We start from the raw sequence: 26,685 nt of genomic DNA, 5'->3' as shown, positions 1-26,685 counted from the left end.
ATATTGTTATCGAAAATGTACAAATTTATATTTATATTTTATACGAAATGTTTTGCTTATTTATTACAAAGAAAAACATGTATTTGTTCTATTGTATGTATATATTTGTTAAATTATACTTTTAACAAAAATATAAATTGAATTTTCGGCCGAGAGATACAAAACGAGGCCTATTATCGCTTTGAGCTTTGTAGCGTGACAATAGTTGTTTTTTATTTAATAAAAAATTTGAATTTCAATAAAATTTGTTGTATGTATTTGTTCTTCGCGCCACTATTTAAATTTTAATTGCGGCTGCCAACTGAACCAGCTCCGCAATGGACCGCATCCCTGATTTATCGCACCTGGGCGGTTATCGGATTTCTATCGACACTAATTTGTTGTTGTTTTGCACGCAGGAAGAAAAAGGAATAAATCATTTGGAAAACCGTGCGAAAATTGCTTTCCCCCAACGATCTATTTAGTTATCATAGTCCGCGAAAGGAGTCCGTCGAAATGGTCGCGATCCTACGGTACTGACGACTGCCCCGTCACCATAGTTTGCCGAGGATGGTCCCGGGTTATAACACTGGAAAATCCAGTGTTTAGTGCAATCAAATGATAGTGACACATATCCGGACAACGCAGGTGAATCCCCTGGAGCTTAAGACGCCCGTTATTTGGGCGCGCAGTGAATTTGTCAAAATATTTTGGCTAAAGTGTCAATTTGACATGTTATGTGTCATGGTCTCTCGTGTGCGAGAGCGATATATATCGATAGTTGGCCCCAACATAATTTAATTTTTTTTGAACTTTTTTTTTTAATTATCTCCTAATACTTTCCTTCAATACGTTAGTTTCATGTATAATATCTGATAAATGTTGCTATTAAAAATGTATACAGTAGTCCGATGGGAGAGAACGTTTTCAAAAAATCGAATTTGAAATTCGTTTTTGAACCCTAGTTGGCCATGACTTTGGTGTTTGAAGGACTTGCCTGCCCTCGAGAAAAGTTAGTTTAATCTCATCGTCTGTGGTGACAACACCTAAAGTTTTCAGCTCCTAATCAAACTAAAAAGTGAAATTTTCTGGCTTTTTAAAAAATAGTAATTGATGTTTTACTTATTTTTTCTCAATAATTTGAATTCAGTTTCTGGCCGTGTTTTAATGAATTTTCTGTTTTCTGAAGCTTAAGCTGTTTCGAGCTGCAATGATCTCGCCGGAACAAGAAGAGGTTAATATGGTCCTGGATCGCCATGTACGGCAGAATATTCAGGACATGATGCACGAGGCTCATGTCCAGGCAAGCCTGCTTGAGAGCGAGGGTAAGTTTCCCAAGTTTTTGACGACTTCCGACTTTTTCACGGCGGTTTTCCTGAACATGCCAGCTGCAGGACGTGATTGTTTCCACTCGGACTCGAGTTTGGACCAGGATTCCCTTCAAGCCGACGATTCCATGGCCGTGATCGATTCCTTGTCCACCGATGGCATCGTGGAGGAGGATCTGACCCCCGAACAGACCACCAACCAGGTGCAAAACTACCACGACATGATGGTGGAGACTGATCATCACATCGACATCAATGGGTCGCTGCGCAAACGTCGCGGAAATCTGCCCAAGCATTCTGTAAAGATTTTAAAGCGTTGGCTTTATGAGCATCGCTATAACGCCTATCCGAGCGATGCGGAGAAGTACACCCTGTCCCAGGAGGCCAATCTGACGGTGCTTCAAGTGTGTAACTGGTTCATCAATGCCCGTCGTCGTATTCTACCGGAGATGATCAGACGCGAGGGCAACGATCCCTTGCACTTCACCATATCGCGACGTGGCAAAAAGGTTACCCCCAACTGTTCGGGAGCAAGTGCAAACATGACTGGGCCGAATCCCGCACATGGAAGCCCCGCTTCCGAAGTGGTGTGTTGTCTTCCGAGCAATTATTTTTACTCCTGAAGTAATCCACTTGCTTGTCTCCAGGTCGTTGGCGCCACAGAGGAGGTGGATGGCGCCGGTGAGATTCACGAGGGCATCGCCAATGTGCTGACCAACTTTGAGCAGTATGTGCGGGGTCCCAACGGACAAATGGTCAAGATGGAGCCAGAGTACGAGGACAGCGTCATTTACAGGTAGCTACTGGTCTTTCAGACCTGCTTTCCTAGTCGTAGTCACTTCTGCCTCCTTTCCCACCTACGCCCATACTCCTTTTCCTCTTCGAAGCTGGCAGCAGGCCATTGCAAACAACCCGATGGGCTTTCAAAGTCTTCACTCATCGCTTCAAGCAACAATGATCGATAAAATTCAAAACTATCAGATGCGCAAAGCTGCTGCCATTGGGGGTTCGGCTGGCTCCGTTGGTGCTGGAGGATCGAATTCCACCTCCAATTCAACCACATCCATACTGCCATACAGCCTGTTTGGCCAGCTACCGCCAGAGTTCGATGACGAAGAAAAATCAAGTCCTTTGAAGCGCGTCAGAAAGCGGCAGACTGCCGCTAAGACGCCTGGGGAGAAGTCCAACCAAGCAAAGCAGAAGGCTGTGAATAAGCAAGAAACCATGTACTGCTATCAAGATGCATTTGGCGGATACGTGGTGGCTCCTAGGTACAACTTCTGCTCCCGCTGACTCATCCATTGCCTTAATCCTTTGTCAACTAAGACTGGTGGTGCTAAGAATTTACTTTTACCCCCAGGTCCGAAGGCGAAGAGAGTGGACAGGGATACGAGTCCTGTGAGCAGAACAGCGAGGAGGAAGTACGCTTCGAGACCTCCGATGATTGGCAGAGCGTGATGAAGTGAGGAAGGAATGTACTGTGAAAATATTTTTGTCTTGACTGTTGCAATTCCAGAACTGTATTTGGTACTGAGGAAGTAAACACTTCGGCTGGCAATAATCCAAGTACCTCTGCTTCTAAGGGATCTGCTCAGAATACTGCCTTCTGGAATTCCAATCAGCAGATTGCGAAGCGTGATGGTAAGTAAAGTTTGCGGACTTAGAGCTTAATCCCTTGTTAATGTCCAACTATTTTACTCTTAAAGTGAACCAAGAGTTGACAGACTACGATAACGAGTTAATACAGGCCTCAGAACTCCTGACTATCAATCCAACCAGTTCCAATCAACAGGACATCGGGGACAATCTGCAGGCAGACGAGGTGTTCTCCAGTGCCGAAGCAGAAATTGGCCAGAATCAATTATCGACACTATCAAAGGGTAATATATTAATATATTAATATTCTCCTTTTAATAATTTTTGATAATCTCGTTATAGGCACCAATCCAAATGAGCGTGACAAGTACAAGTGTCTCTATTATCTAGTGGAAACTGCCATGGCTGTTCGCCAAAACGATGACGCCCAGGACGACGATTTTGTTTACATGGGAGACTAGAGCCCAAAACCAAAAAAAAAAAACACACAACAGATCCCGACTTAACGATTTGCCGAGGAGTGTATATACATATAATAATATACTTACATATAATAATTTAATTCAAGAGCAGCCAAAACTTTAGCTCTAAACCACGTTATTGCGTTAATTGAGTAGGTTACTAACATATTGTACAAATCTATAGATCAATTCGCAATGCAATCGCCCATACAAATACCCATATCCACACCACGTCAATTCAAGAACAAATCGGCTTATTTTTTGACCTGACTCTTTCAAACTAAACACGATTGTGTATACTACTGATCATTGAATAAACCAAAAACCCACGCATTTGCAATACACTATGCCATCAAAATGTTGGTGTATTTTATCTAATGGGTTGATCAGAGGCATTGTATTTTTAGGTAACTAATAATTGTGTACATAAAATGAGAGCCTTTGTGGTAAATGATAAAACCCATTAAATATATTAATATTCATGTTATTTCGTTTGACTTTGATTAATTTGGGGCTTTCTACTGAATATTCAAATAGCCGCACCCTGCTTGTGCCCTTCGTCACTACGTGAACTACAAAGTAATAAATTTGTGTGTAATTATCGGCTAGTTTTTTCACAGGGTTGTATAAAAGTATAAAAGCGAGCAGTTTTTGGAAAAATAGTGTGTGTTGAAATCAAGTTCTTGATAATAATAATCGTAAGTCATTTTCTGTAAACAGTAAGCTTTGTACATATATGTTCACTTATAGATGATGGTCGCTGAATTGGACAGCCCTCTTTACGGCGGCAAAGATGATTGCATTTATTGTTTTTGTCCCTGGTGCTCGCACAATCGAATGGACATCGAAAAAATTTCCCAACATTTATATACTTAAATGTAAATCAAAGTTTGTTCACATTAAATGATTTGGTCTGCTCCAAATATTATGTTATTTATTAATTGATTGGAAATAACTTCAAATTGTAAAAAGGTTCACATAATATCAAGAAAACCAAACGATTAGAAAAATAACTTATTTCGTTTTTGAATATTGAATTCGAATTTGAATTAACCTTTATGTGACGTCACACTTTGTTATGGTATTTCCCAGCTTACTTATTTGCTTTAAATACTGACACGTCTTTGGTATTTTTTGAAGTAACTGATTGTGAAGGTATTTCAACACCATCCTCGCACGGTCAGTTGCCGATTTTGTTTTTTGTTGTTTTTTTGCAATAAATGTTTGCCCAGCTCGAAAAGTAACAACGCCAATGGCAAAAGCGGGCCGTGCAATTGTTTAACTCTCTTCCGCATGTCTATTCAGCGGCAGTCCGTACCCATACCCAAAATACTGGGTGCCATGCAAGTTGGTTCAAGTGCTGACCGAATATCCGCACCCGTTGTTCGCCATCTCGCTCGCGCCCACTGCTCCTGTAGTCGTGGGCACTTTGTGTGAATTACATTACAGCACAAATAAGTCGATTCCCGAGTCAAAAATGTAACACCAGTCGCCGCACAGAGTCGTAAAAGTAATAGGACACACACGCCACATAGACAGCCAGTCGGTGGCGCACCTGCCAGTTGCACGCTTATCTGTACCGCACCAGCAACACCCTACAATCGAAGCAGTAGCTAGCCACGCACCCCGCACCCCCGACCCCATTCGGTCCGACCTCAGTTGTCCTGGCAACGGAGGAAATAAGGACATGCAAAGAGCATTTCCGTACGCAGTGTGGGTAAGTCTATAAGTACATGGATGAGATGTCTGTATGTAAGCTGTCCGCAGTATCTGCGTGTGTGTGCGCTCGGGCAGAGGCTTACGCAGTGGCTTTGGGAGGGGCTCAAGCACCCAAAAATAGTATTGGCCTGGAATGCCCCTTCGAGAATTTCAGGAAAACCTGTTTACAACTTTCCGTTCCATCCATTTCGTCCGGAGTCGAGCAATTGTGATAAGAATACTTTTAAAACACAAAGGCCTTTGGTAGATTTATAAATGCCACATATATTCCAAAACATGAAGATAAATTGCTTATCTTAAAGAAAGTTGACCTGACATTATCAAGAAATTTATACTTCAAGAATTCAGAACCTCAAGATTTGTATACAATTTGTAGCCGAGGTAATCGCATATCTTCAGCTTAAAGATACTTTACTTTAAAAATCACCCCTTCTACAAATAAATCGAGCTCACGCCACTGATACTTGTTAGTACGTGTACTGCAATGTTTTTTGGCTATTCGCTATTTGCACTTTTACTTTCGGATCGCCTCTCTCCTTTGTGGCTTAGCCCCATTGCCTCATGACTTGCTCAATTTTTAATGCCGTAGTCTTGTCGCATTCGAGATGCTGTGTACATATTAATATTTCATATTATAATACCCATACGAAAATTCCAGCTGACGATCAGGTCAGCGGAAGTGAGATATACAAAAACGATCTGTGGCTGCTCGCTTGGCGAGAAGCGATAAGCACACAAATTTATAAATATAATGTAGCTTGAAACAATGGGTATATGTAAACTTTAGGAAACCTTTCCCTTTCTATTTAACAGAAAATGCTGCCTTCGAATCCAGATATGAGCACTAATACCCTCGACTTATTATTTAATTAGTTTTCAACGTACATTCTTTAAGAGCACTGATTTGGTCTTCTCTTCAATCTGAATTTTTGGGTCATATCAAATGCCAAATGGTTTATATTTAGTGACCCAATGGAGGCTATTTTTAAGCACGTGCCTGGCACTCCCATGATGATGACGCTGACATAGTCGTAAGTGGCTCGAGTAGTTTGGCCCGATGCCCCGGCAGGAACACAAGTTTTTAAGCGGCAATTTGCAGCAATTATACATACGAGAGGCTGTTGGCAAAGTGCTTGTGCTCACACCTCGCAATCCATGCCATCAAGCCAGAAATTCGCCATTCGCCCATTCGGTTCACCCTCGTGTGCCTCCTCTGGTGTTATTAATAAATCGAACGGGTTGAGGGGGGCGGGCTGCGATGGATAGGGTCAAGCGGTGCTGCGCAGTTTGCGATGCCACCTCGTAAGCCTCCGATTGCGCCCAATCCCGCCCAGCTCCTCCCATGCCAAGCACGAGTTCAGCTGGGTTCAGTTTTCTGTTCAGCTCTCGTTTGCTCTATTTTGTTTTTGGCCTCCACACATGCACATTAGCTGGCGTCTGGTGCTCTCTTTTCTATCATTTTCCCACCCATTTTTCGCCCGCTTTCCCACCCATTTCCTCCCCAACCCTCATCAGCTGCGGTTGCCAATCGCTGCGGCAGCGGCAGCAGCAGCAGCAGCAAAAGCGGCTGCGACTTGTTGTGCCGCCGTCAGCGGCAGACGCATCGCTTTCAGTTGTTTGCAATTACCAACAAAGCGCGCTCCTCTTGGCCGGATCATCGAAATTGTGTTAATACGTGGCCCAGAAATCGCGCTGGCATGGCCATAAATAAACCAAAATTAAGTTATTTCTATTTATTGCCGGTGCTAACGTGAAAAAATTCAATTCAAATGCTGCTAACACGACGGTACGAGTGTTAAACGAAATCATCCTCTAAAGCCAATGGACTTAAACTAGCATTTGGTTCAATAATAAGCAAAACCACGCTGGTAACCTTTGATTGGGGTTGCGCTGCCTTAAATGTGATCTCAAGTGTAACTTACATGCATAATTACATTCCCCACATTATCCAACCACCCACTTGAGCAATTCAAGGTTGCATAAACGCCGAGAACTTGTTACCCCCTCCAACGGCTGTCAAATGAAATTGTGCACAATGATGGGAGCCAACTGAACAAGTTTCTTGTTACCATTTCCATTGCAATGTGGCACGAGGGCAAAAGAAAAGGTAGCTGAGGCCAAACAAGGGTTCTGAGCCCCCGTTTCGTTTGCCATCGCTTGACCACACACGAAAACATAACCCACAATTGAAAACTCTTTATGCTCCTTCTCACATACCCTTGCCGTGCTTCAGTTTGACTGAAGTAATTCCAAGTGGGCGAACGGTGCGTATACTTGATGCATGGTGTGCGTATGCTTCATATTTGTCGGGTGATACTTACGCATACTTGACATTCAAGCAATTTTGTACTCTCAAAGGTGCTTTAAAGATGATTATTATATTATAGACTCGGCCCCTTGTTGACCTATAGCCGCTAAATGCTTAAGTTAGAGAATAAAATAGCCGACCTGGTGTCACTTTTCTCCCCTGAAATTCCACCCGCTCTCCTGATGCGAATGATCCAGGCGAAAACACAGTGACATAAGCCCGCTGTCTGTGGTGGAACTTTTCCAGGAGGTGGTAAATGGAAAGGGGCTGGGAAAATGGGGTGAGGGTCGAGTGGTGATGGCCAATGGGTGGGTGGTGTTGCTGTTTTCTTGCCGCTTGTTAGCCGTTGTCTTTGGCGATTTGTTTGCATGCCATTCCTTGCTCTGGTTTCGTTTTTTATCATCTCGTGCGTTTCTCCCCTCCGCTTTTAATACAAAATCAATCGGATTGCGCCCAGCAGAGCATTCTAAACTAAAAACTGTTCGTGTGTAATAAGGCGAAGGTTGCGGATTGAGGTTGCTTATTAAACCGCTTGTTGCGTTCAATTACAACTTTTGATTTTATTGATACGAGTATTCGACACGAACATTTACTGGGATATGCACTGCCTTAGCTCTAAACATTTAAACGTTACAATTATTGTTTTCCATTTTGCCTAAAATGTTATATCTCTTTACGGAGAGCGCGATATTTTCGTCAAACCTTTCAACTCAAAAACGCTTACTTTAAGTGTGCTATTCTTAATTTATCGAAGAAAGATATAAGCCATCTTCTTAGGTGGTCGAGAACCACTGAAATAGCTTAAGAACTGAATTTGCTTTGGATTCCACAGTAATGAAACGTGAATTTCACCAAACTCAACCCATCTTAAGCATAGTTAAAGCACGATTGTGGTTTAGGTTTTGGTTTGCAGCCGTACAACTAATGTGAGCTCCTCGTTAGGCTCACACATAACCACTGGACTCCAGTTTGATGGCACCCTCGTATGTGGGCAGGCCCGATCTATCGATGATTTTGCTCATGTCCAGGCTGATGATGCCGTTCTCGTTGATGTTGTCCAAGTTTTGCTCCTCCTGCTGTCCCGTGGCCAGTTCAACCTCCTCCGACTGCCTGTGGGATGTTGCTGGTGTGTCGGATGTTGATGGTGTGTCCAATGTTGCTGCGTTGTCATTTTCATCGTTGGCAGCGGTTATGGGTTGGAGCAGAGCATTATTTTGAGGTGGCTCATCGATAGTGGGTGCCAGAAAATTGCCGTTGGCCTCATCCTGCAGATCATCACCAGAAATGTGGTCGCCGTTGCCATTGTCGATGTCGCTGGGGCAGGGGCAGATAGACGGCTCCTCCTCCCTGCGCCCACCCATGTTGAGACCGCTTTCCACGGACAGAGCGGTCAGTGGTTCATCATCAACCTCGCCTTCATAGCGAAATTTGCCGCAGAGCGGACAGCCACGCCGGTAGTGGTTTCCACTATGCTGATGGCTCTGCTGCAGGTACCGCCGCCCGAAGGTGTTCAATCTGATATTCTGCGCCGGCTTACGGACCTGCAGCGTTTCCATTTCCAGGCAATTTCCGCTCCGTGCAGCCACCGCCGCCGCAGCGGCATTCCACATGCTCTCCACCTCGGCCCGCTGCAGCGAGCAGCAGGATTGGGCATTTAGTGCCAGTTGCAACTGCTTGTTGACTAGCAGGCCACCACCGGATCCTCCTGGTGCGGCAGCACTGCCACTGGCCACCGCATCCACACTGCCATCCGGTGTGCCGCGGCCAAAGCTCGTTCCCGGCTGGCCGCTGATGTCCAATGAGGATCGGTATCCTGGCGGAGGCGAGACGCGTTGCATCAGCAGCTGCTGCTGTTGCTGCAGTTGCAGCTGCAATTGTTGCTGCTGCTGCTGCTCCAGCTGCTGCTGGTGGAGTTGCTGTTCGTGCAGCACCACCGCATCGTACGAGGGCGGTGGTTCGTGGTGCAGGGCGGGCACGGCGGACAGGCCATCGGTGGAGTCGCCCAGGAACAGGCCAGATGTCTCGTAGCACTGAGGGATTAAGCGAACAATTAAACTCGATTAGCAGGAGGATTGACAAGAAGGTTGCAGGGAATGTATAGTGAATGATTTTCTAGGCCTGCCACTTTTCCCTGAGATGAAGCAACTGGTCCAACTGGTCTATAACCCTCAAGGTCGTGACTAATTGCCGATCTCCGCTTGGTCGCTTTGTAAATGACTGTCTTAATGGAGACGCGGTGGACAAGTGAAATTTACGCGATCAAATAAAAAGTTTAAATTGCACACATCATAAATTTATTTGTCTCTGCCGCGCAATCTGCAGTCCCATTCCCACTCCCATTTCGCGTGCTAGAAACCCGCCTTCTTCTGTCCGCAGTTGACATCTGTGCTTGGCCAGGCTAACGTTGATTTACGTGGAGCCTTTTGCCGGCTCTTTCCCGCGCCCTTTCCCAGCGGGCCAACAAACAACAATGAACTGAATGATGGCCTATGGGGTTGGTGGGTGTTCTCTGTGGGTCGAATCGGGAGGCGAATCGTAACCTAATAAAGAGCAGGGCCAAGTGAGTGCGACTTCTGGGCCACTTGCGCTGGCTATACTAGTATGGCCAACCGCAATTGTCGCGCCCTTTTGGTCAACTGAACCCACTTTCCCTCGGATGTGGCACCTGTTAAATGCGGCGCATAAATATCCATTACAGTCCTGCTGCTCCATTCTGTCCCTTACTTTCTGTTTCAACTTACTTTCAAACTGTCGCCACGAAATGTTGGCTTACACTTGAAAAAGGACAATTACGGCCGGATTGTGGGTTAGTTTAGCGCCCGAATGGCTAAAACATCTGACTGCTGGATATTATTATTTCTATTGTGATTTCAGCCACTAATTGGGAAACTAGGTTGATTTGATTGAAGCTCAAATCGAAAACTAAGTGGTTTGCGTGGAAAGTTTGTTGTGTAGTTTGCTTAATACCATATTTGTTTGCACTCTTTTCAGCCAGCACTTAAAGCTAATAGTCGCTAATTGATTTTTAGCATTTCATCGATTTGAAATTCACAAAAAAAACAACAGCGTTTTAGGGTTTTTGTATTCATAATGACTATAGAAAATTGACAAGCCAATCACTGATAAATTGCTTTTCATTGGGTATTTAGCACGCTTTGAATTTAGTTAACGTAAGCTTAGAACTTGTATAACTTCATTTATATAAGAGTTGACTGAAAAATTCATGGAAGGGACACACGTTTGGAGTATGTGTTTGTCTAACTTCCATATTTATTTGTACCAGGAATAATAGGGAAAGTAGTACATACTGCCTTTAGTAGATTTGATTAATAAAATTCTGGTTTCCTCTGAACAAGCACAGATGTCCGTTTCCATTGTGGCCTAACTATCCATTTGGAATGCCGTTGACATCCGTTTGTAACTACGACTGGTGGACAACAAAGCTCACTCCTAAAACCCCGGGCACCGGGCACCGCGCACCGGTCGCCGTGGACCACCGATGCATGGGAATTGAGGATATATTAGCTCCAACTCACCTGCTCCACGCTGTATATTTCCATGTTGGGATCGCCCTCGAGCCACTGGTGCTGCTGCTGCCTGTAGGCGGCCTCCGTTCGCTTTTTGATGTTCCGATGGCAACAATAGCAGACCACACACAATATGGTCGTCACCAGGGAAAGCATCGCTCTGCAACAAATTAAATCGAACGGGGATATGAATGTGAATGTAAACGCGAATGTGAATGTGAATGCAATGTTATTCCAACGAACATCGACCATACATTCAATTTTCCCTGGCTGGCGACACGAAATTGATTGCGAGCCTTCGATAAATGGCCATAGTGATAATAACGTATTAATGCGCATTCGGTATTTATTAATTTTGCCATACAATTTGCTAGTGCTTGTATGTTTATTTATTTGGGTGCGCTTTGCCTGCATATTGGCAGCATAAATTGGCCACTGAATGTTGACTTCAATACATCATGGTAGCGGAAATTACTTTTCTCGACTTTCGGTTTTAATTAGATAATGCAGTTGTGGCTCTTTATTTGGCTCCCGATTCATCTTGCTGCCAAACAAAGGCCAATTTCAATGTTCGCAAGTATGAAATGTAGGGCATATTGCCAATTATCTCGAGTTAAGTAAGCTGCCACACACACACTTTAAATCTAATTGGAGCATGTGTGTGTGTTAGCCTAATATTCCACATTTTGCCTTTTGTCTGTGGACCGCACTTCTTATAGATTTATCAAGTTTTAATTGTCTGTCGTTATGTTGCATAAATTAGGCAGATTATGTCAAGTGATTTCGTTTATTAAACAAACACAATACCCCTGACTTGGTTAAGATATGCCATAAGGCTGGTATCGCTAAATTTGAAAAGGTGTAGCTACATCTACCTTAATTCGTCAATAAATCCGAAATGACCCCACTATCAACTGGATTGCCAGTTATCAAATATTCCTTTTAGCGCTGTCGGCCAATTTATGTCGGTTTATTGAAACCCACTGGTTTATTTAGTCGGAAATGGTTTCGTGTCGTGTCGAATTCGTAGCTCCAGGCATTTCCATGACGTCACTTAATCCACTTTAGAATGCAACATTGTGTCCCACTTGTCTGTCCAGTGTCTTCCACTGCCCCTCGTACGTCCTCCGATTTTCCACTCTGCTTTTTTTTTTTTTGGCTGTTCACTTTTCCCGGTTCACGCAATTTCTCGCATGTCAACAGTTCATTAGGGCCCTTTTTTTGGGCCCAGCTTTTCCGAGCCTTCCCATTCCGGAACGACGGAAAGAGACAACAGCTATTTCCCCCCCTCCAGTTTTTATTCGAGCTATTTTCAATGAACTGCCCAAGACAATCGATAAAAAAGTAGTTAAAATAAAGTTTTTGGCTTGTGTGGGCCGCGCGTGATGTTTGCAGACACTAAGAAATCCCATAAAACTGTGTTGACAAAACCTCTTTGTTGCTCTGTGGTTACCACGAAAAAATATAATACATAGCTCGTGTTGCACACGAAAGTACATTTTATTAACAAGCAAGTGGGATGCTTGGGTTTCCGACGAGGGAAAGCCGAAAATAAAAAATGCCCCGGCAAAATTATAATTATGATTTTCAGCGCGAAAAAGCGGATGTCTGACATCTTCTCCGCCTGTTGATGCTTATTAATTCGCAGCTCCATCTCATAAATCAAGTGGTGCCAAGCACTATGATCTATGAGAGTATCTTGTAAAATGCTTCTTGAATGCTTTTACAAAAGGGGCAGCTGGTGCAAGCATTTCACTAGATTTTTCGACATGCTCCTGGTTTTCTAAGTAAAAACCAAGTGGTTAGCTCTAATTATTAAATGGCAAACCCACTTGTGGGACTAAACTATTAGCTAGAATGATAACCGTATTTCGTGTGAATTATATATATGAACTGATTGCGGAATCCTTGCAAAGTACTAAACTGATGGGTGGAAAAGAGCTTCTTTAAAATGTAAATACTTGAACAATTCCGCTCTTGTTAGTTGCAAAGCCAATTGTTTTGGGCGAACTTTCTTGGCAACTCTAATTAATTAATTGCCAAATGACTGCGGGGAATGCTCAGCTATTTGCCAGAAATTGCAGCCACTCTTTCGCATTTCCCACGGGCCAAAAGGTGACTTGGCTCATCTCTTGAAACTGGCATCAGTCAGTTGTTCCAACTGGCAGGCGGACTTACCCGCCGAGCAGTAGATTCACATTGCCGTTGACAACATTTGCATACGTCTGGGGTCCACTAGGTCCTCCGCCGCCACCCACGCCCGAGATGACGGATCCCGAGCCACCGCGCTGCTGGTGATATTGCCCCAATCCGCCGGTGTAGTAGGTGGTGTGTGTGACAATCGAGGATGAGGATGAGACATGCTCCTGGGACTGCAGTTGCTCCTCGCTGACGAAACTTCCGAACGCTGATGACGATGATGATGACGGCGATGGTGGTTCCGTTGTGGAAGCCACCGATATTGCTGTGGCCGGGATTGTGTGACTCTGATTCTGGTGCTGGTTCTGATTTTGACCGAAGGCCAGCAGAGTTGCATAACGCTTGAGAGACATTTCACTACGAGTGGTAATCGAGCCACGACGATTGCATAACGATTAGCGCGGCGCACTCATTACATGGCCATTAGCACGCACACTTTAGCCCCGAAGGAGGCGCATCTAGCCTGGCTAGCAGCGAAAGCCTGGGCTCTAGACCGCAGCAAGGACGAAAGGCGACTGCCAGGAGCTAGCCCTCGCAATCGACCAGCCGAAGGCAACGGCGACTTTAGCACGACAACAACACCGAGTCAAACAGAAAACTTTGGGCTAAAACTAACACAAACACTACACGGACACAAAGTTGAATACTTTTTATACAAGTTTCCTTGGCTTTCCATTTGTTTAAATATTTATTAAAGTATTTAAGAACTTTGTAGGGTTTAGTACAATATTCAATAATATTTTCTGGATAGAAGATTTAGAGGACAGCTTTATAGTTTGCACAGATTAGGGACTAACACTTTTTTTGTAGCCACATAGCTTGCATAACTCTATGTATTTTGAACTTTAAGCAAGGATAACACTTTTTTTCGAGATTTTTTCTGAGTGTAGCTGGCAGAACGATCGATGGCCAAGGCAAGTCTATTTCCGTAACTCTTAGTTTTGGCCGCGAACCGCGAGTTGTGCGTCTGGGCAAATGCGTTGCGCTGCTGCAACTGAGCTCCGGCTTGACTTGCTGACTAGTTTACTGGCTGGCTGGCTGGTCGTCCTGTCCCGAGGACTTTGGCTTGGCTTATCCTTTTGTTGTGAACCCGACGAAGTTGCCTTGGCAACCGAGTGGCCCAGACTTCGGCTTGGACCCAGCACTTCGGCTGTTTAGCTGCTGATGGCTGAGGTTACTGGTCTCTGTTTTCTGCTGCTCGCTGCTGTTTGTTGCTGCTTGCTGCTGCTCGCCTGTTACAAGTTGCGTTGCCCATTTTTCTGCGGCTTTCCCTCTCTGGCATTTCGGGTTTGGGGTGGTCCGCCGGTTCACTGGTGGGTGGAAAAAGGATATGTCGACGACAAAGCACAGGCATAGCTATTTGTATTGAGCTTCGCTTTGTATACCCCCCACTCGTCCCCAAGTTATCCTTCTATTGCTACACGTTTCTCGTCAAATTGAGCGCCAAATGCTTTTGTATGCTCGTATGGGTTGTCATTATTGTTGCTGTTCCGATGTTGCTGCTGTTGTTGTGGCAACCGTGCATGCCATTTGAACAACACTTGTCGCCAACTGACATTTTTCACGGCATGCGGCCATAAATAATAATGCGACTCAGAAGCAACAGTCCATGCCGCGCATATTGAGCATGCAACATGCTGCTGGGCGCTGCACACGCTGCGTATGCGTGATGCGTCGATAAACGCACTTCGAGGGTGTTAAACGTTTGCATTTATATGAAGTTTTAGGAAACGAAATGGTTGCGAAGAGGGAAAGAATTAATTTAGGAATATTTGTCAATAAAAGCCCAAATTGAATAGAAGCTGTAAGCTGTAAGAAGCTAAAGTAAGTAGTATAAAAGTCTACTAAATATCTCCAAAGCAAAGGTGAACGCATGGAATCCACTTAGCATAATAAATCGTTAAAAACAAAATTATACCACAATCGTTCTTGATGTGCCCCATTTATTAAACATCTCAGCGTATGCAAAAAGCTTTCCAAAAATACGCCACAATATTGTTAAAAATGTTGATCCAATTTCCGCATAAATGCGAATGAGATGTATACCATTTGCATATCGTGCACATTTTAAAGCAACCGAATGCAATCATCATCATAATTGCCAGCCGTTAGCAACTAATTGAAATGCACGAATGGACGAATTATTTTGGCAAATTTACTTTTAATTTATGACGCACTCGCCTCGTGCAAACATTCAAATTGCTGGGGACTGCCCAATATTTGGGCCGGCAGTGTGAATTGGTCCTGCTATTACTATAACTATAGGTATAGGCATAGGTATAGGTGTAGATACACCCATGCCAGGTGCATACAATCGCAGGCACAGTCGCCCGTCGGATTCAAGAGCATATGTAAATAGTTGCACGCCATTTTGGCCGCCCGCTCTTTTAGTTCCATGTTCTCTACTCTGCACTCAGAAAAATAACACCACAGCTCTGAAAGGCGTTGGTCAACACAAGTAACGAAAACATGCAATATTTTATTTGCCTAAATAAATATCCATAGCAAATATAGATGAGATCGAAGTATTTCTTTAGAATGTTAAGCAATACAAAAATGTATAATAATATATAACAGTAATATTTGTTATGATCATACGCACTTAGGGCGTTAAATTTGGACAAGCTCAATATACTTTCCTTGGCACTGCTGCTGCTTTTTCCCAGTGCACCCAGTCCTCTTCCCTTCGCTCCGAGTGTGTTTTTGGCCGTGCCAACTGTTTGTTGACGGCTTCGTCGGCGTTCGAGCGTCTTGAAATCCGCGCTCCGTCGGCGGCTTGTAGCCATAGTTGGGCCGTAGTTGTTGCCAGCGCCGAGTGTCGAGTGTCGCGCGCGCTCAAGAGCACGTATTTCTGTTGTTTTTACTTGCCGCACGACGGCCGTGAACGCCGTGAACAAAAGTTGCCACCATTTTAGTTTTTCATCTCTGGCATAATTTTAGATTTGTGTGAAAGGAAATTTGTCAATTCAGGACAACCAGCAACATAGCCAGTCAGCCATCCAGTCAGCCATCTAGTCAGACATCCAGTGGCAGCAGGAGAGGAGCAGCGCGCGGAGGCGACAGTCGCCCTTTTGTGTGTCACGCCGCCCCTCAACAGTTGGCAGCTGGCAACGTGACTCATTAGAGCTAGCTGGCCAGCTGGTGCGGGGCTAGCGGTGTTTCAGGGACACGGAGCACCAGGCACCCAACAGGGGGACATGAGGTGGCGCCCACCCACAGGTGGGCCCTCTGATGATGGATAGTTTCGGGCGCTTCTGGTCACTTTCGAGCGCCGCTCTGCGCACGCGTTACGGGTAAGCCCAGGAAAGCCAAGTTCTACTATCAAAATCTAAAAGCAGCAAAATGTTGATTTCCATAGGAAAACCTTAAATGGAAAGCAATCGGTGTGCAATTATATATCTATTTTACCTTTCCGCCTTAATGCAAACTCACATAATAACAATTTTAGTCATTAGAATCAACTCATCCAGCTTGTTCCACCTTGATCATTGGTTTTTCTGGTTGTTCCTCAAAACATTTTTACTAGGTATTTGTTATTTTAGACACCACTTCAGCTTACAATAAATGCGTAAAAATAAGTGGAATTAGAGCTAGCAAACTATCTTTGTAACTGGTCGTGCGAAGGCAACAAAAACGCTGCAATGTATGCTACACATTTGTACAAATATTTTTGACAGTCACATGTATGCTGTGTGGCAACTAATGAGGCTGTCACATTCAAGCAATCCTTTCCTCCTTTTTGCACTCCTCGCCTTTTTACCGAGCATTGGCAGCATTAATTATGCATGCCTGTTGATTTATTATGCACGACCATCAAGGTAATGATGGGACCAGGTCACCACTAAGAGCACGTCCATTGCATTGGAGCACCAGCTGCCAAGCTGCCAGGTGCCACCTACCACCTCCTTCGGGTTGCCAGTGGCAACTGGCAAAGGGTCTCGAAGTCACCCGTGTTGCATGACCTGCGAAAGTATTTCATATTTTCACATGAAGCGTAATGAAAATTTTAAGGTCTCACCCATGTCAGCCAGCTTCGATTGTTCCAGTCGCACGCAAAGGTTGCAGGTCCTTTGCTGATTTTGCCACTGCATTACAGGTGTGTACCGCCCACCACACACTACACACCAACCAACCAGCCACCGAAATCACCCATTACGAGGGAAAGCGACACGATACCCGGCACCAGGTACCATGCTCCATTGGTGGCAAGGTCTCGCCCTCGTTCTTCGTCTATGCAAAGTTTAAAGGGAACACCTCTAAAAATATATGAAATCAAATTTGGTTCCGTTCATTTGTTAAGTAATTTGATTTGAAATCGATGAGGAAGCATAGAACCTTAAATTATAGGTTACTTTGTAAAGTTGATATGGGATGGGGGACTCCAAATTTATGGTGTTAAGGGTTGACACGTAGCTTTCACTTCCTGGGAAACAAGCTCTGTTCCCCTTTTAGTCAAATGTTTAATCATGTTTATCATAACGATATTTGGATAATATTTGTTTACTTAGATAATATACCATATAGGTTGTTTTTCAATTTTTAAAGAACATTTTATAGTATTTATTACCCCTCTCAACTTAGAAGCAGAATATCAGAACTTGGTGCTTAATTCCTACCAAATGTGTTCAATGTCCTAATAAAGTGGGCAATTCTTTTGAACTCAACAAAAGTACAAGATTAAAATATTTTATATACCGTATGAAAGGTGCGGAAGAAAGGGAGCTACGATGTCGTGACCCCTAATGTTTTTATATGGAACTGTCTTCGATTTTTCATTATGCTGCCAGCCAGGCGACACTGGAGACCCAATTCCCAATTCCAGCCTGCGACGAAGGTGGATGTGGATGTGCCATGTGTGCGTTGGTATTAGCGTGAGGACATCGCGGTCGCCGAGGATAAACAATTGCCACTAAATGGCATGTGGCAGGGCCCGACTCCTCGGGTTTCCTTTGATTTTACGCTCGTCAAACCCAAGTCGCGAGCATTGATTAAAGTATGATGTGTCCTGTCCCCCATGACAGGGTGGGCGGAACGCTATGGAGGCAGGCCTGGGGTGTCGATATGGTGGCCCATTGTCTTGCGACACGACCTGCTATTCTGCTATTGTGCATTATTGCTCAACTGTCTCAGTTCCTTAAACCAGCTGCCAGCGGGCAGGCGGCCAAAAGCCAGATGATGTCAACTGGTGGGTGTGACACAAAGGCAAAAAGTGGGTTAGATGTTGAACAAGGGAGTTGGGGCACATCTGGGAGTATTTAGGTTTTCAATATTTGAAATTTAATTAATATTTTCTGTGAACTCATCGTATAACTCTTATCTTGTCGTCTATTTTATAGCCTACGCTATCTCTATAAGATGTCCTTGGCTGTTTCGTTGCGCCGAGCTATGTTGGTGCTGCTCACCGGCGCCATATTCATCCTGACGGTGCTCTACTGGAACCAAGGAGTCACCAAGGCCCAGGCTTACAATGAGGCGCTGGAACGCCCCCACAGCCACCACGATGCCAGTGGCTTTCCCATGTGAGTGCCACATGCCAATCAGGTTGAAGAATCATCCGTCTTCCACTAATCACTCTTCGTTCTTGCAGACCCGTCGAGAAGTCCTGGACATACAAGTGCGAGAATGACCGATGCATCCGGGTGGGCCATCATAGAAAATCCGCCAAGAGGGTCTCGTTCATCAGCTGCTCGATGACGTGCGGTGATATTAACATTTGGCCGCACCCCACCCAAAAATTCCTGCTCAGCTCCCACACGCATAGCTTCTCCGTGGAGGATGTGCAGCTGCACATAGAGACGTCGCATCGCGAAGTGCGCAAGCAGCTCCAACTGGCTTTTGACTGGTTCCTGAAGGATCTGAGGCAAATCCAGCGGTTGGACTACGTGGGTAGTTCATCAGAGTCGACCGTAAGCGAATCCTCTTCGAAGTCACGCCACCATGCAGATGTGGAACCAGCTGCCACGCTCTTTGGAGCCACCTTTGGCGTGAGGAAGGCTGGGGATTTAAATAGAATACAGGTCAAGATCACCGTGCTTAAGTCCGGAGACCTTAACTTTAGCCTGGAGAATGATGAAACCTATCAGCTTAGCTCCCTAAGTGAGTACTCTGATGTAACGATAAGAGAACAATTATAACTTGATTCCCTACTCTTGTGCAGCCGAAGGCCACCGCCTGCAGGTGGAGATCACCGCAAACTCTTACTTCGGAGCCCGGCATGGACTGTCTACGCTGCAGCAACTGATATGGTTTGACGACGAAGATCACCTGTTGCACACGTATGCCAATAGCAAGGTGAAGGATGCCCCGAAGTTTCGGTATCGTGGCCTCATGCTGGACACCTCTCGCCACTTCTTCTCTGTGGAGTCCATCAAGCGTACGATTGTGGGCATGGGCCTGGCCAAGATGAACCGCTTCCACTGGCACCTCACTGACGCCCAGAGTTTCCCTTACATTTCGCGCTACTATCCAGAGCTGGCTGAACATGGAGCATACTCGGAGAGCGAGACGTACACGGAGCAAGATGTTCGCGAGGTGGCCGAGTTCGCCAAGATCTATGGCGTTCAAGTCATACCCGAGATCGATGCGCCTGCCCATGCGGGTAACGGCTGGGATTGGGGACCCAAGCGCGGAATGGGCGAGCTGGCCATGTGCATCAACCAGCAGCCATGGAGCTTCTACTGCGGCGAACCGCCGTGCGGTCAGCTGAATCCGAAGAATAACCATACCTACCTCATTCTGCAGCGCCTCTACGAGGAGTTGTTGCAACACACAGGCCCCACGGACCTCTTCCACCTGGGCGGTGACGAAGTGAATCTTGATTGCTGGGCGCAATACTTCAACGATACAGATCTCCGCGGATTGTGGTGCGATTTCATGCTCCAGGCTATGGCCAGGTGAGTAGCAGATAACTTCTTTGAGCATATGACAAAACAAATAGTCTCATATCTCGTCCCGCAGACTAAAACTGGCCAACAATGGAGTAGCGCCTAAGCACGTAGCTGTCTGGTCGAGCGCCCTGACCAACACCAAGTGTCTTCCAAACAGTCAATTCACCGTTCAGGTATGGGGCGGCAGCACTTGGCAGGAGAACTACGATTTGCTGGACAATGGGTACAACGTAATCTTCTCTCACGTGGACGCCTGGTATCTGGACTGTGGCTTCGGTAGCTGGCGGGCCACTGGAGATGCCGCCTGTGCTCCATACCGCACTTGGCAAAATGTCTACAAGCACAGGCCGTGGGAGCGCATGCGATTGGACAAGAAGCGGAGGAAGCAAGTAAGATTCATTTAGATTAAACAATTTGTATATTAAATCAAAGATATCTTATTGCCCTAGCTTGCTAATAACTAAAAATATATTTTTTATCGTTGATTAGGTGCTGGGTGGCGAAGTGTGCATGTGGACCGAGCAGGTGGATGAAAATCAGCTGGACAATCGGCTGTGGCCCCGAACAGCAGCTCTGGCGGAGCGCTTGTGGACCGATCCTAGCGATGATCACGATATGGACATAGTGCCGCCAGATGTATTCCGCAGAATCTCACTGTTTCGAAATCGCCTCGTCGAACTGGGCATCCGGGCTGAAGCGCTGTTTCCAAAATACTGTGCCCAGAATCCCGGCGAATGCATTTGATATTACCTCTAAGATGTAAAAGTAATCTCCTACAAACCCAATCCCGTGATCCCTCCCAAAATGTGCGTTAGTTAGTTGATAGTCTAATTGTTATTTTATACGAATACCTTGGCTTCGTTTTGCAAAGAAGCAGGCGACTGTTTGAAATGGTTTCTGGCATAAACCACGAATCGAATTTCGTTTTCATAGAACAAACATAAAACCACACCCATTACTAGTACAATCCATCTCGGAATATAGCGCACACAGACATTGCAGTTGATATAGAGAATGATCGGAAATGACCTAGTAGGGAATTAAGTTGAGGTTGACATGCAGGTGACGTTGAACACTAGAGTTCATAGATATAGTTGTAGATTTCATACGCATCAATTCACAGACACAGACATAGGCTTACGATACATTTATAGATTAACAAGTAGCTTTAGACGATAAATCACGATTAAGAAATAACAAATATTTTGATATTTTTAAAAGCTTTATTCGCAGAATATGAATTATTTAGTTAAGGTTGACATCCAATGATCTTTTCCTCTTCTTTTAATTTGATGTTCATTTAGTTTTCTTTTCATTTCCCGTTGCCTTAAGTTAAAATACGTTTAATTACATTTTCAGTGATATAACAATGTGACCTTAAGAATCAGAAAAAAAAGAAAAAACTGCTAAAAGAGTAAAACTTAGAAATAAAACTTAATATTTAATCGTTATGAAACATTTTTGCACGCATTGGCACATAACTGACACTCGACTAGTAAATTAGTAGCTAATTTAGAATGTACACTTAAATGGGGGAACAATTGTTGGGGTATTCAGTTTGTTTGGTTTAATATTTCTACAGTTGGAATGATTGATAGGATCCTTATGCAACTTGTTTTCGTACTTAAGATTTTCAAAGAAAATATCAACAAATCAAAATCCTGAATTCTGAACCAACATTAGTTTAACAATTTCTGCTGTAACTCCAAGTAACTCTTGAAAATAAACTAAAAGTCCAGTCTAAGCAGGTTCCTAATCTCATGACACATTTTTTGGGTGGCCATAGCTTTCAGTATTGTGATACAGAAACTCTGGAAACATACTTAATGAGACGATGCAACACAGTTCAAATGCTGTTCCTCTGTTTGGTGGTAAGTTGTGGTCCGCTCTGCTCGAGTACATTGTACCTATCCGACTTACATTTTTCAGATGAGAATGCGAGTAAGTCATGAGCGGCCGACGTCGAAAAGGCTTCTGGACCAAAGTCTGCAGACAGACACCTTTGACGTTCTCCGGAGAATACCTCGCTCCGAAGAACCCGGTTCGGATGCCAAAGGCGATCTGAAGCTGTTGCATGCTCCCTGCGAGTTCGACTTGATAAGATACACATCGATTAACTACTTTCCCATTTATTGCCAGTCCGTCTACACAAATCGTCACGTGAACGAGGACTGGTATCGACTTTATAGGACCTACGACACCGAGGGCTTTGTTTTCGGGCAGTTTTACGAGCGGCTCCAGCGCTACGAGTTGGACTGAATGAATGCCCCTCGGATGGAATAAGATCTAGACAAAATCTGTGATATCGATGCTGTGGTAGCGTTGCAGAGATCCCAATCGCGTGTGTGGCGAAGGACGCAGACAGATAACACATTCTTCCGTGCTGAAAATCAATTATAATTAGCCGTAGAAAACAACTAAAAAATGTCAAAATGGCCCGTTCGTTTATAAAAAATATAATACTTTAATCTGATCTCTTATAATGTAAACTATCATGCAATACTTAGGGGCGAACGGATATGCTCTACATGTATGGTGTCGTATACGTGTATTTGTGTGTGGTGTTCATTCATAGTGTCCTGTGGGTATAGGACTTGTTGAAGTCAGTCTACAAGAAACGATAAACAGAAAAAAAAGAAAATCCCCAATCAGAAACATAAGAAAATAAATAAGAACAAATAGGATATTTAAAGCCAACCAACCATGCAAAGAAACCCAAAATTAAGAACTCATGTAAGGAAATGCACAGTTTTGAAAAGAACACTTTAGATGGTACAGGTGTGTTAGTATATTTAGGGAATGGGTGCAATTTAACTTTGGGATTAATTGGGTGGGTGGATGTCTGAGAGAAGAAAGCATATACATGAGCATTGCGTATACGCACCGTAGACTTTCGGTTCGCGATCTCAGCGAGTAGTCTTTTGAGGCGCGATGCCTGAAATGGAAATTAATTGGTTAAATGACAACAACGACGACAGCGAACAACTACAATATCAGCCATAGCCACATCAACTAGGTAGTGCAAATAGTGAAAAGCCAATATATCGACAGCCAGGGTTATATAATCCAACAACAATAATGTGCTAGAATGCCAAATGAGTGCAGTCGCCATTCAATGATTGGTTAGCCCACCTGCGATTCTTGATGGAGCTGTTCCGATGGATATTCCTGCTCTCCCGCCACCGCGTGAATCGGTGCCTCAGCGTCTGGCGCACCTCTGAGTTCAGGAAACAGTAGAACAATGCCACAAAGAAGCCCTTAAAAATGGATTTTTGAAGCTGAAGGGTTATGGAAAGAGTCTCACTTAATCTGTATACCTGCGTGCTAATGAGGAAGGCTCTTATGGCCTCGAAGAGATTACGACTGATACCCTGTTCCGGTCCAGTTAGCACCAGCAGATAGGTAATGCCAAAAAGAGGTATCAGCACCAGCAGCGCCTTCGAGGCCTTATAATACTGCCGCGTTTCCAGGGTATGAGCGGAACGCAACTTAGTGATGAGAACCTGTACGATAGGAAAAAATATACATAATAATAATTAAGATAACCCACATAAGTCGGAAGTTAACTGAGACTCACCCACATGATGCGTATGAGGAATACTAGATTAACCAGTAAAGCCAGTGATGCTGGTACCTTGAATATCCAGTCAATATGAGATTCACGCATCCAAGCACAGTCAATTTCCAGCTTAGGAAGAATCAGAAGAGGTTAGAAAGTGTCTCTAAGTGGCAGCTGGGGGAAGCCTACCCCATTGAAGTGCTCGTTCTCCAGATGTGGGGCAAATGCCTTGGCAATGGACCACACCAAAATGCATACGGCTGGACAGCCCCAGCCGATGAGGGCGTAGATAATAAAGCTAATGTTATCACTGGAGAACGTTTGCACCACCAGCGTGTACAGATAGAGGCCTGTAAAAGTCAAATTATAAAACCCAGCCAACTCAATTGATACCGCCAACTCAATTGAACCTACCTTCCACAAACATCCAGAAAAAGTTGGTTAGGTAAAAGTACTGAAACATGATTACCAGCGTTATGCAGCCAGCCTGACTAGACTCTGTGGTTATCTAAGTGAAAACTAAATTAGTGGAAAGGGATGCATAATAATTGGTTTATCTTACCACTTGCAGAAACAATGTGAGTATCCACAGGAGTGCTGATGTGATGTAGGTGAGGAATAGATTGGCATGAATGGTGTTTCGCAGACAACGTAGATCCCTGAAGATTTTTCACTTGAGAATTTATGTTTGTTTATTTATGTGTGGCATTACAACTCACTTAAAGCTGAGGAATATGATGAGGGCCACCACCAAGGTGGCAAAGCTCAGAAAATACCCGCAGGCATATATGATGGCCGGCAGTTCGACGTTGGGTGAGAAGTCGGGCACCACCGGTATGGAGCCCGAGTTCTGATGACACCGGTCATAGTCCGAATAGTGATCCCAGGTTCCGTTTGGAAAGCAAAAGCGGGTGGCATTGTCTGTGGATACATAGACGTTATATAACGATCATGTCTAGCTTAATCTGGAATACCCACCAGTGGTGTCGTAGTGAACGCCCTTGAATTCCTCGAAACAGGGTAACACGGCCAGGCTGCCGGCATTCGTTCGCGGCCAACACAGCACCGAATCGAACGAGCTGGGACACTGTAAAATCTGTAGAAATAACAACCGACTTCAGACTGGGCATATACAAAGATTGGCAAGGAAAACCTTGGGCAGGCATTCAAAAGCATTTAGTACAGTATAATTAGTGACTGGCCGCGCTTTGTAAGCGCACCTGACCTAGCCCAAAAACCCATTAAATCAGAGTACATAAGATTTATGCCCCGTATCTGACACGATATATAATGGTGCCTATGGTGTGGATCCTAAGCATTTATAGCTCTGACGCATGGTTTCCTTTTAATCAATTGAATTTCCAAATGTTATACACATACACAGCGTGGCCATCTATCGCTGTAGACCCAAAAAAGAATAAAATCAGCGGCGGTGCTGCTGCCGCTGCCGCTTTATTTATATATTTGCAATGGCGTGCTAAACAATCTCATGCATACGGATACACAAGGTATATATATTAATGTTAAGTATACGACCCGGCGGTTGTTTACCCAGTCCAGTTCGTACCGCAAAATTAATCGCGACGGGCGATGGTGGCGGTGTTAGAAACAGAGCTCCATTGATATTTTTATTGACCTTATCAGGTGACGCCGAGAACCGAGAACGGTGAACCGGAGAACCGGAGACTAGTCGAATAATTCTTTAAGTTGTCAATTCTTTTATGGCCTTCACTCTGATAAGCCTGAGCTTCTGCGACAGCTAATGCGATCGGACTTAGCCACGCGACCAGTGAGCTGTCAACAAATAAGCCAAACACGACTGGGAACTCCGGTAATATTTGTCTTTGCTCTTCTGATTTTCACTAATTAGCCTTTTCGTATGGGCACAGTCATGCGATAAATACGTTTTACGACAATTTTCGAGGAATAACGCCCTTGATCGTGCATTCGGTATAAACAAAAATGGCTAAATGCAGCCTCAAGTGGGTTTCCTTTCGTACTAGTTTTGTTTACAAAACCCGCGAGGAATACACAAATAAATAGCTGGTGCATTTTACGGAAAGAAAATGCAAAAGTTATTTCAAAAATAATTTAATCCGAAAGCAATCGACAGTTCACTTGCCTAATTTTTCGTTTTGTACTCAAAGTGAGAGATATTCAGAGGCGGATGGATTGAAGCCAATTATTTTGGAACAGAAGATGGATCAATTAGCGGCTACGATTAATTGGAAAATTCCCCAATCGACCAGAAAGATGTATTCATTGGCCAAACAAAGGCTAATTAGGAAATATTTATTGGCCGGCTCGCTTTTTATTTGAATTGCCATACAAAACGTTAATGATTCAATTGAACATGATGGATTGGAATCTTCAGTTTAGAACGTTACTGTAGCATTTTTCCGAAATATTATGTAAGAGCGGAGGAACTTTATAGCAAACTATTATTATAAATTAAATAACTTGTAATAAAGAAACAATATGAACTCCTATTTGGTTGGATTTTGTGGAACAAGCAGCTCAAACTGCGTTGGTATCGATGTGCAATCAAGGACATTACGTGGTTTAGTGGGGCATTAAACAACTGAGTTGTTGGATTGACTAACATGTCAATTACTAATGAGCACTAACTATTTCATGACCAAATTGTTGGAATGCTCGGAATTAACGCCCCATCGGAGAGGGCTAGGAACCGGCCACGCCCCGCCCATCCCCAGTTGTCGAGACTCACCCGCTTGGCACCAGATGCTAGGGCCTCCAGGGAGGCCTGCTCCTCCTCCCGCTGCTGCTGCTGCTGACACTGTTGCGTGCGGTTTTGGAGCTGCCCCCCACTGCTGCCCTGCTGGGCGCCAATTAGGGCGCTGGCCCGTTGCAGCATGTCCACGGAAAAGTTGGCGATGACCTTGGCCAGGTCCTCCTGCGAGGCGTCATCCAGGCTATCGACCAGTGCCCTCAAATCGTCGTCTGCCATGTGTGCCTGGACTGTTCTCTGATGGGTTCTCGGCGAGCGTTGGCGCAATATGGAAGACGGCAGGAACCTGTCAGCGAGGCGTCTCCGATCCTGAACTCTGGCACTTCGCGGGCACTTTCTCCCTCTCCGCCGTCCGATGCGCAATTAAACGAAT

General features: G+C 44.6%; 5 protein-coding genes across 9 annotated transcripts; 3 read left to right on the top strand and 2 right to left on the bottom strand.

Moving 5' to 3' along the window:
- Positions 1–244: 244 nt before the first annotated feature.
- Positions 245–3,851, top strand: LOC6546803. 2 transcript variants are annotated; one of them, XM_001975861.3, is made up of 9 exons: positions 245–627; positions 1,169–1,304; positions 1,368–1,894; positions 1,955–2,103; positions 2,195–2,578; positions 2,668–2,769; positions 2,824–2,948; positions 3,014–3,187; positions 3,246–3,851. In XM_001975861.3, exons 1-9 carry the CDS (start codon positions 598–600, stop codon positions 3,362–3,364), a joined length of 1,746 nt encoding a protein of 581 aa, XP_001975897.3. In that variant the 5' UTR covers positions 245–597; the 3' UTR covers positions 3,365–3,851. The 2 variants fall into 2 exon arrangements, with proteins under 2 accessions (XP_001975897.3, XP_026837027.1); XM_026981226.1 differs by lacking the exon at positions 2,195–2,578 and having other exon boundaries at positions 249–627; positions 3,246–3,364.
- A 634-nt stretch (positions 3,852–4,485) lies between these two features.
- LOC6546585 (probable beta-hexosaminidase fdl) lies at positions 4,486–21,460 on the top strand. 2 transcript variants are annotated; one of them, XM_015157032.2, is made up of 6 exons: positions 4,486–5,081; positions 18,454–18,636; positions 18,705–19,213; positions 19,275–20,010; positions 20,075–20,393; positions 20,494–21,460. In XM_015157032.2, exons 2-6 carry the CDS (start codon positions 18,473–18,475, stop codon positions 20,746–20,748), a joined length of 1,983 nt encoding a protein of 660 aa, XP_015012518.1. In that variant the 5' UTR covers positions 4,486–5,081; positions 18,454–18,472; the 3' UTR covers positions 20,749–21,460. The 2 variants fall into 2 exon arrangements, with proteins under 2 accessions (XP_015012518.1, XP_026837026.1); XM_026981225.1 differs by lacking the exon at positions 4,486–5,081 and adding an exon at positions 16,145–16,410.
- On the bottom strand, positions 7,902–13,722 carry LOC6546584. The gene is made up of 3 exons (XM_001975862.3): positions 13,097–13,722; positions 10,928–11,078; positions 7,902–9,421 (listed from the first exon to the last, which is right to left on the bottom strand). The coding sequence occupies exons 1-3, from the start codon at positions 13,468–13,470 to the stop codon at positions 8,336–8,338; spliced, it is 1,611 nt and encodes a 536-aa protein (XP_001975898.2). The 5' UTR covers positions 13,471–13,722; the 3' UTR covers positions 7,902–8,335.
- Positions 21,206–26,685, bottom strand: LOC6546587 (diuretic hormone receptor). Of its 2 annotated transcripts, XM_026981228.1 has the most exons (11): positions 26,292–26,685; positions 24,542–24,659; positions 24,283–24,484; positions 24,126–24,222; positions 23,978–24,071; positions 23,753–23,913; positions 23,582–23,692; positions 23,322–23,507; positions 23,137–23,261; positions 22,889–22,939; positions 22,445–22,612 (listed from the first exon to the last, which is right to left on the bottom strand). In XM_026981228.1, the coding sequence occupies exons 1-11, from the start codon at positions 26,529–26,531 to the stop codon at positions 22,570–22,572; spliced, it is 1,428 nt and encodes a 475-aa protein (XP_026837029.1). In that variant the 5' UTR covers positions 26,532–26,685; the 3' UTR covers positions 22,445–22,569. The 2 variants fall into 2 exon arrangements, with proteins under 2 accessions (XP_026837028.1, XP_026837029.1); XM_026981227.1 differs by lacking the exons at positions 22,445–22,612; positions 22,889–22,939 and adding an exon at positions 21,206–22,387.
- On the top strand, positions 21,765–22,476 carry LOC6546586. Of its 2 annotated transcripts, XM_026981229.1 has the most exons (3): positions 21,765–21,875; positions 21,934–21,945; positions 22,144–22,264. In XM_026981229.1, exons 1-3 carry the CDS (start codon positions 21,765–21,767, stop codon positions 22,261–22,263), a joined length of 243 nt encoding a protein of 80 aa, XP_026837030.1. In that variant the 3' UTR covers position 22,264. The 2 variants fall into 2 exon arrangements, with proteins under 2 accessions (XP_026837030.1, XP_001975900.2); XM_001975864.3 differs by having other exon boundaries at positions 21,934–22,476.

Source organism: Drosophila erecta, unplaced genomic scaffold, assembly GCF_003286155.1.
Source record: "Drosophila erecta strain 14021-0224.00,06,07 unplaced genomic scaffold, DereRS2 tig00000092-arrow-pilon, whole genome shotgun sequence".
Classification (NCBI taxonomy): domain Eukaryota; kingdom Metazoa; phylum Arthropoda; class Insecta; order Diptera; family Drosophilidae; genus Drosophila; species Drosophila erecta.
The sequence above is the reverse complement of the archived record's forward strand: the minus strand, read 5'-3'. Positions and strand labels throughout refer to the sequence as shown.

Coding starts and splice junctions, on each gene's coding strand:
- LOC6546585 (XM_026981225.1), top strand. CDS start 16,349: ATGATGGATAGTTTCGGGCGCTTCTGGTCACTTTCGAGCGCCGCTCTG. Junction 18,637..18,704: donor GATGCCAGTGGCTTTCCCAT/GTGAGTGCCACA, acceptor TCGTTCTTGCAG/ACCCGTCGAGAAGTCCTGGA. Junction 20,394..20,493: donor ACAAGAAGCGGAGGAAGCAA/GTAAGATTCATT, acceptor ATCGTTGATTAG/GTGCTGGGTGGCGAAGTGTG.
- LOC6546584 (XM_001975862.3), bottom strand. CDS start 13,470: ATGTCTCTCAAGCGTTATGCAACTCTGCTGGCCTTCGGTCAAAATCAG. Junction 11,079..13,096: donor GTGAATCTACTGCTCGGCGG/GTAAGTCCGCCT, acceptor AATTTGTTGCAG/AGCGATGCTTTCCCTGGTGA. Junction 9,422..10,927: donor AAATATACAGCGTGGAGCAG/GTGAGTTGGAGC, acceptor TTAATCCCTCAG/TGCTACGAGACATCTGGCCT.
- LOC6546586 (XM_001975864.3), top strand. CDS start 21,765: ATGACACATTTTTTGGGTGGCCATAGCTTTCAGTATTGTGATACAGAA. Junction 21,876..21,933: donor TGCTGTTCCTCTGTTTGGTG/GTAAGTTGTGGT, acceptor TACATTTTTCAG/ATGAGAATGCGAGTAAGTCA.
- LOC6546587 (XM_026981227.1), bottom strand. CDS start 26,531: ATGGCAGACGACGATTTGAGGGCACTGGTCGATAGCCTGGATGACGCC. Junction 24,660..26,291: donor TAGCATCTGGTGCCAAGCGG/GTGAGTCTCGAC, acceptor TTATTTCTACAG/ATTTTACAGTGTCCCAGCTC. Junction 24,485..24,541: donor CGTTCACTACGACACCACTG/GTGGGTATTCCA, acceptor ATGTATCCACAG/ACAATGCCACCCGCTTTTGC.
- LOC6546803 (XM_001975861.3), top strand. CDS start 598: ATGATAGTGACACATATCCGGACAACGCAG. Junction 628..1,168: donor CACATATCCGGACAACGCAG/GTGAATCCCCTG, acceptor TGTTTTCTGAAG/CTTAAGCTGTTTCGAGCTGC. Junction 2,949..3,013: donor GCAGATTGCGAAGCGTGATG/GTAAGTAAAGTT, acceptor TTACTCTTAAAG/TGAACCAAGAGTTGACAGAC.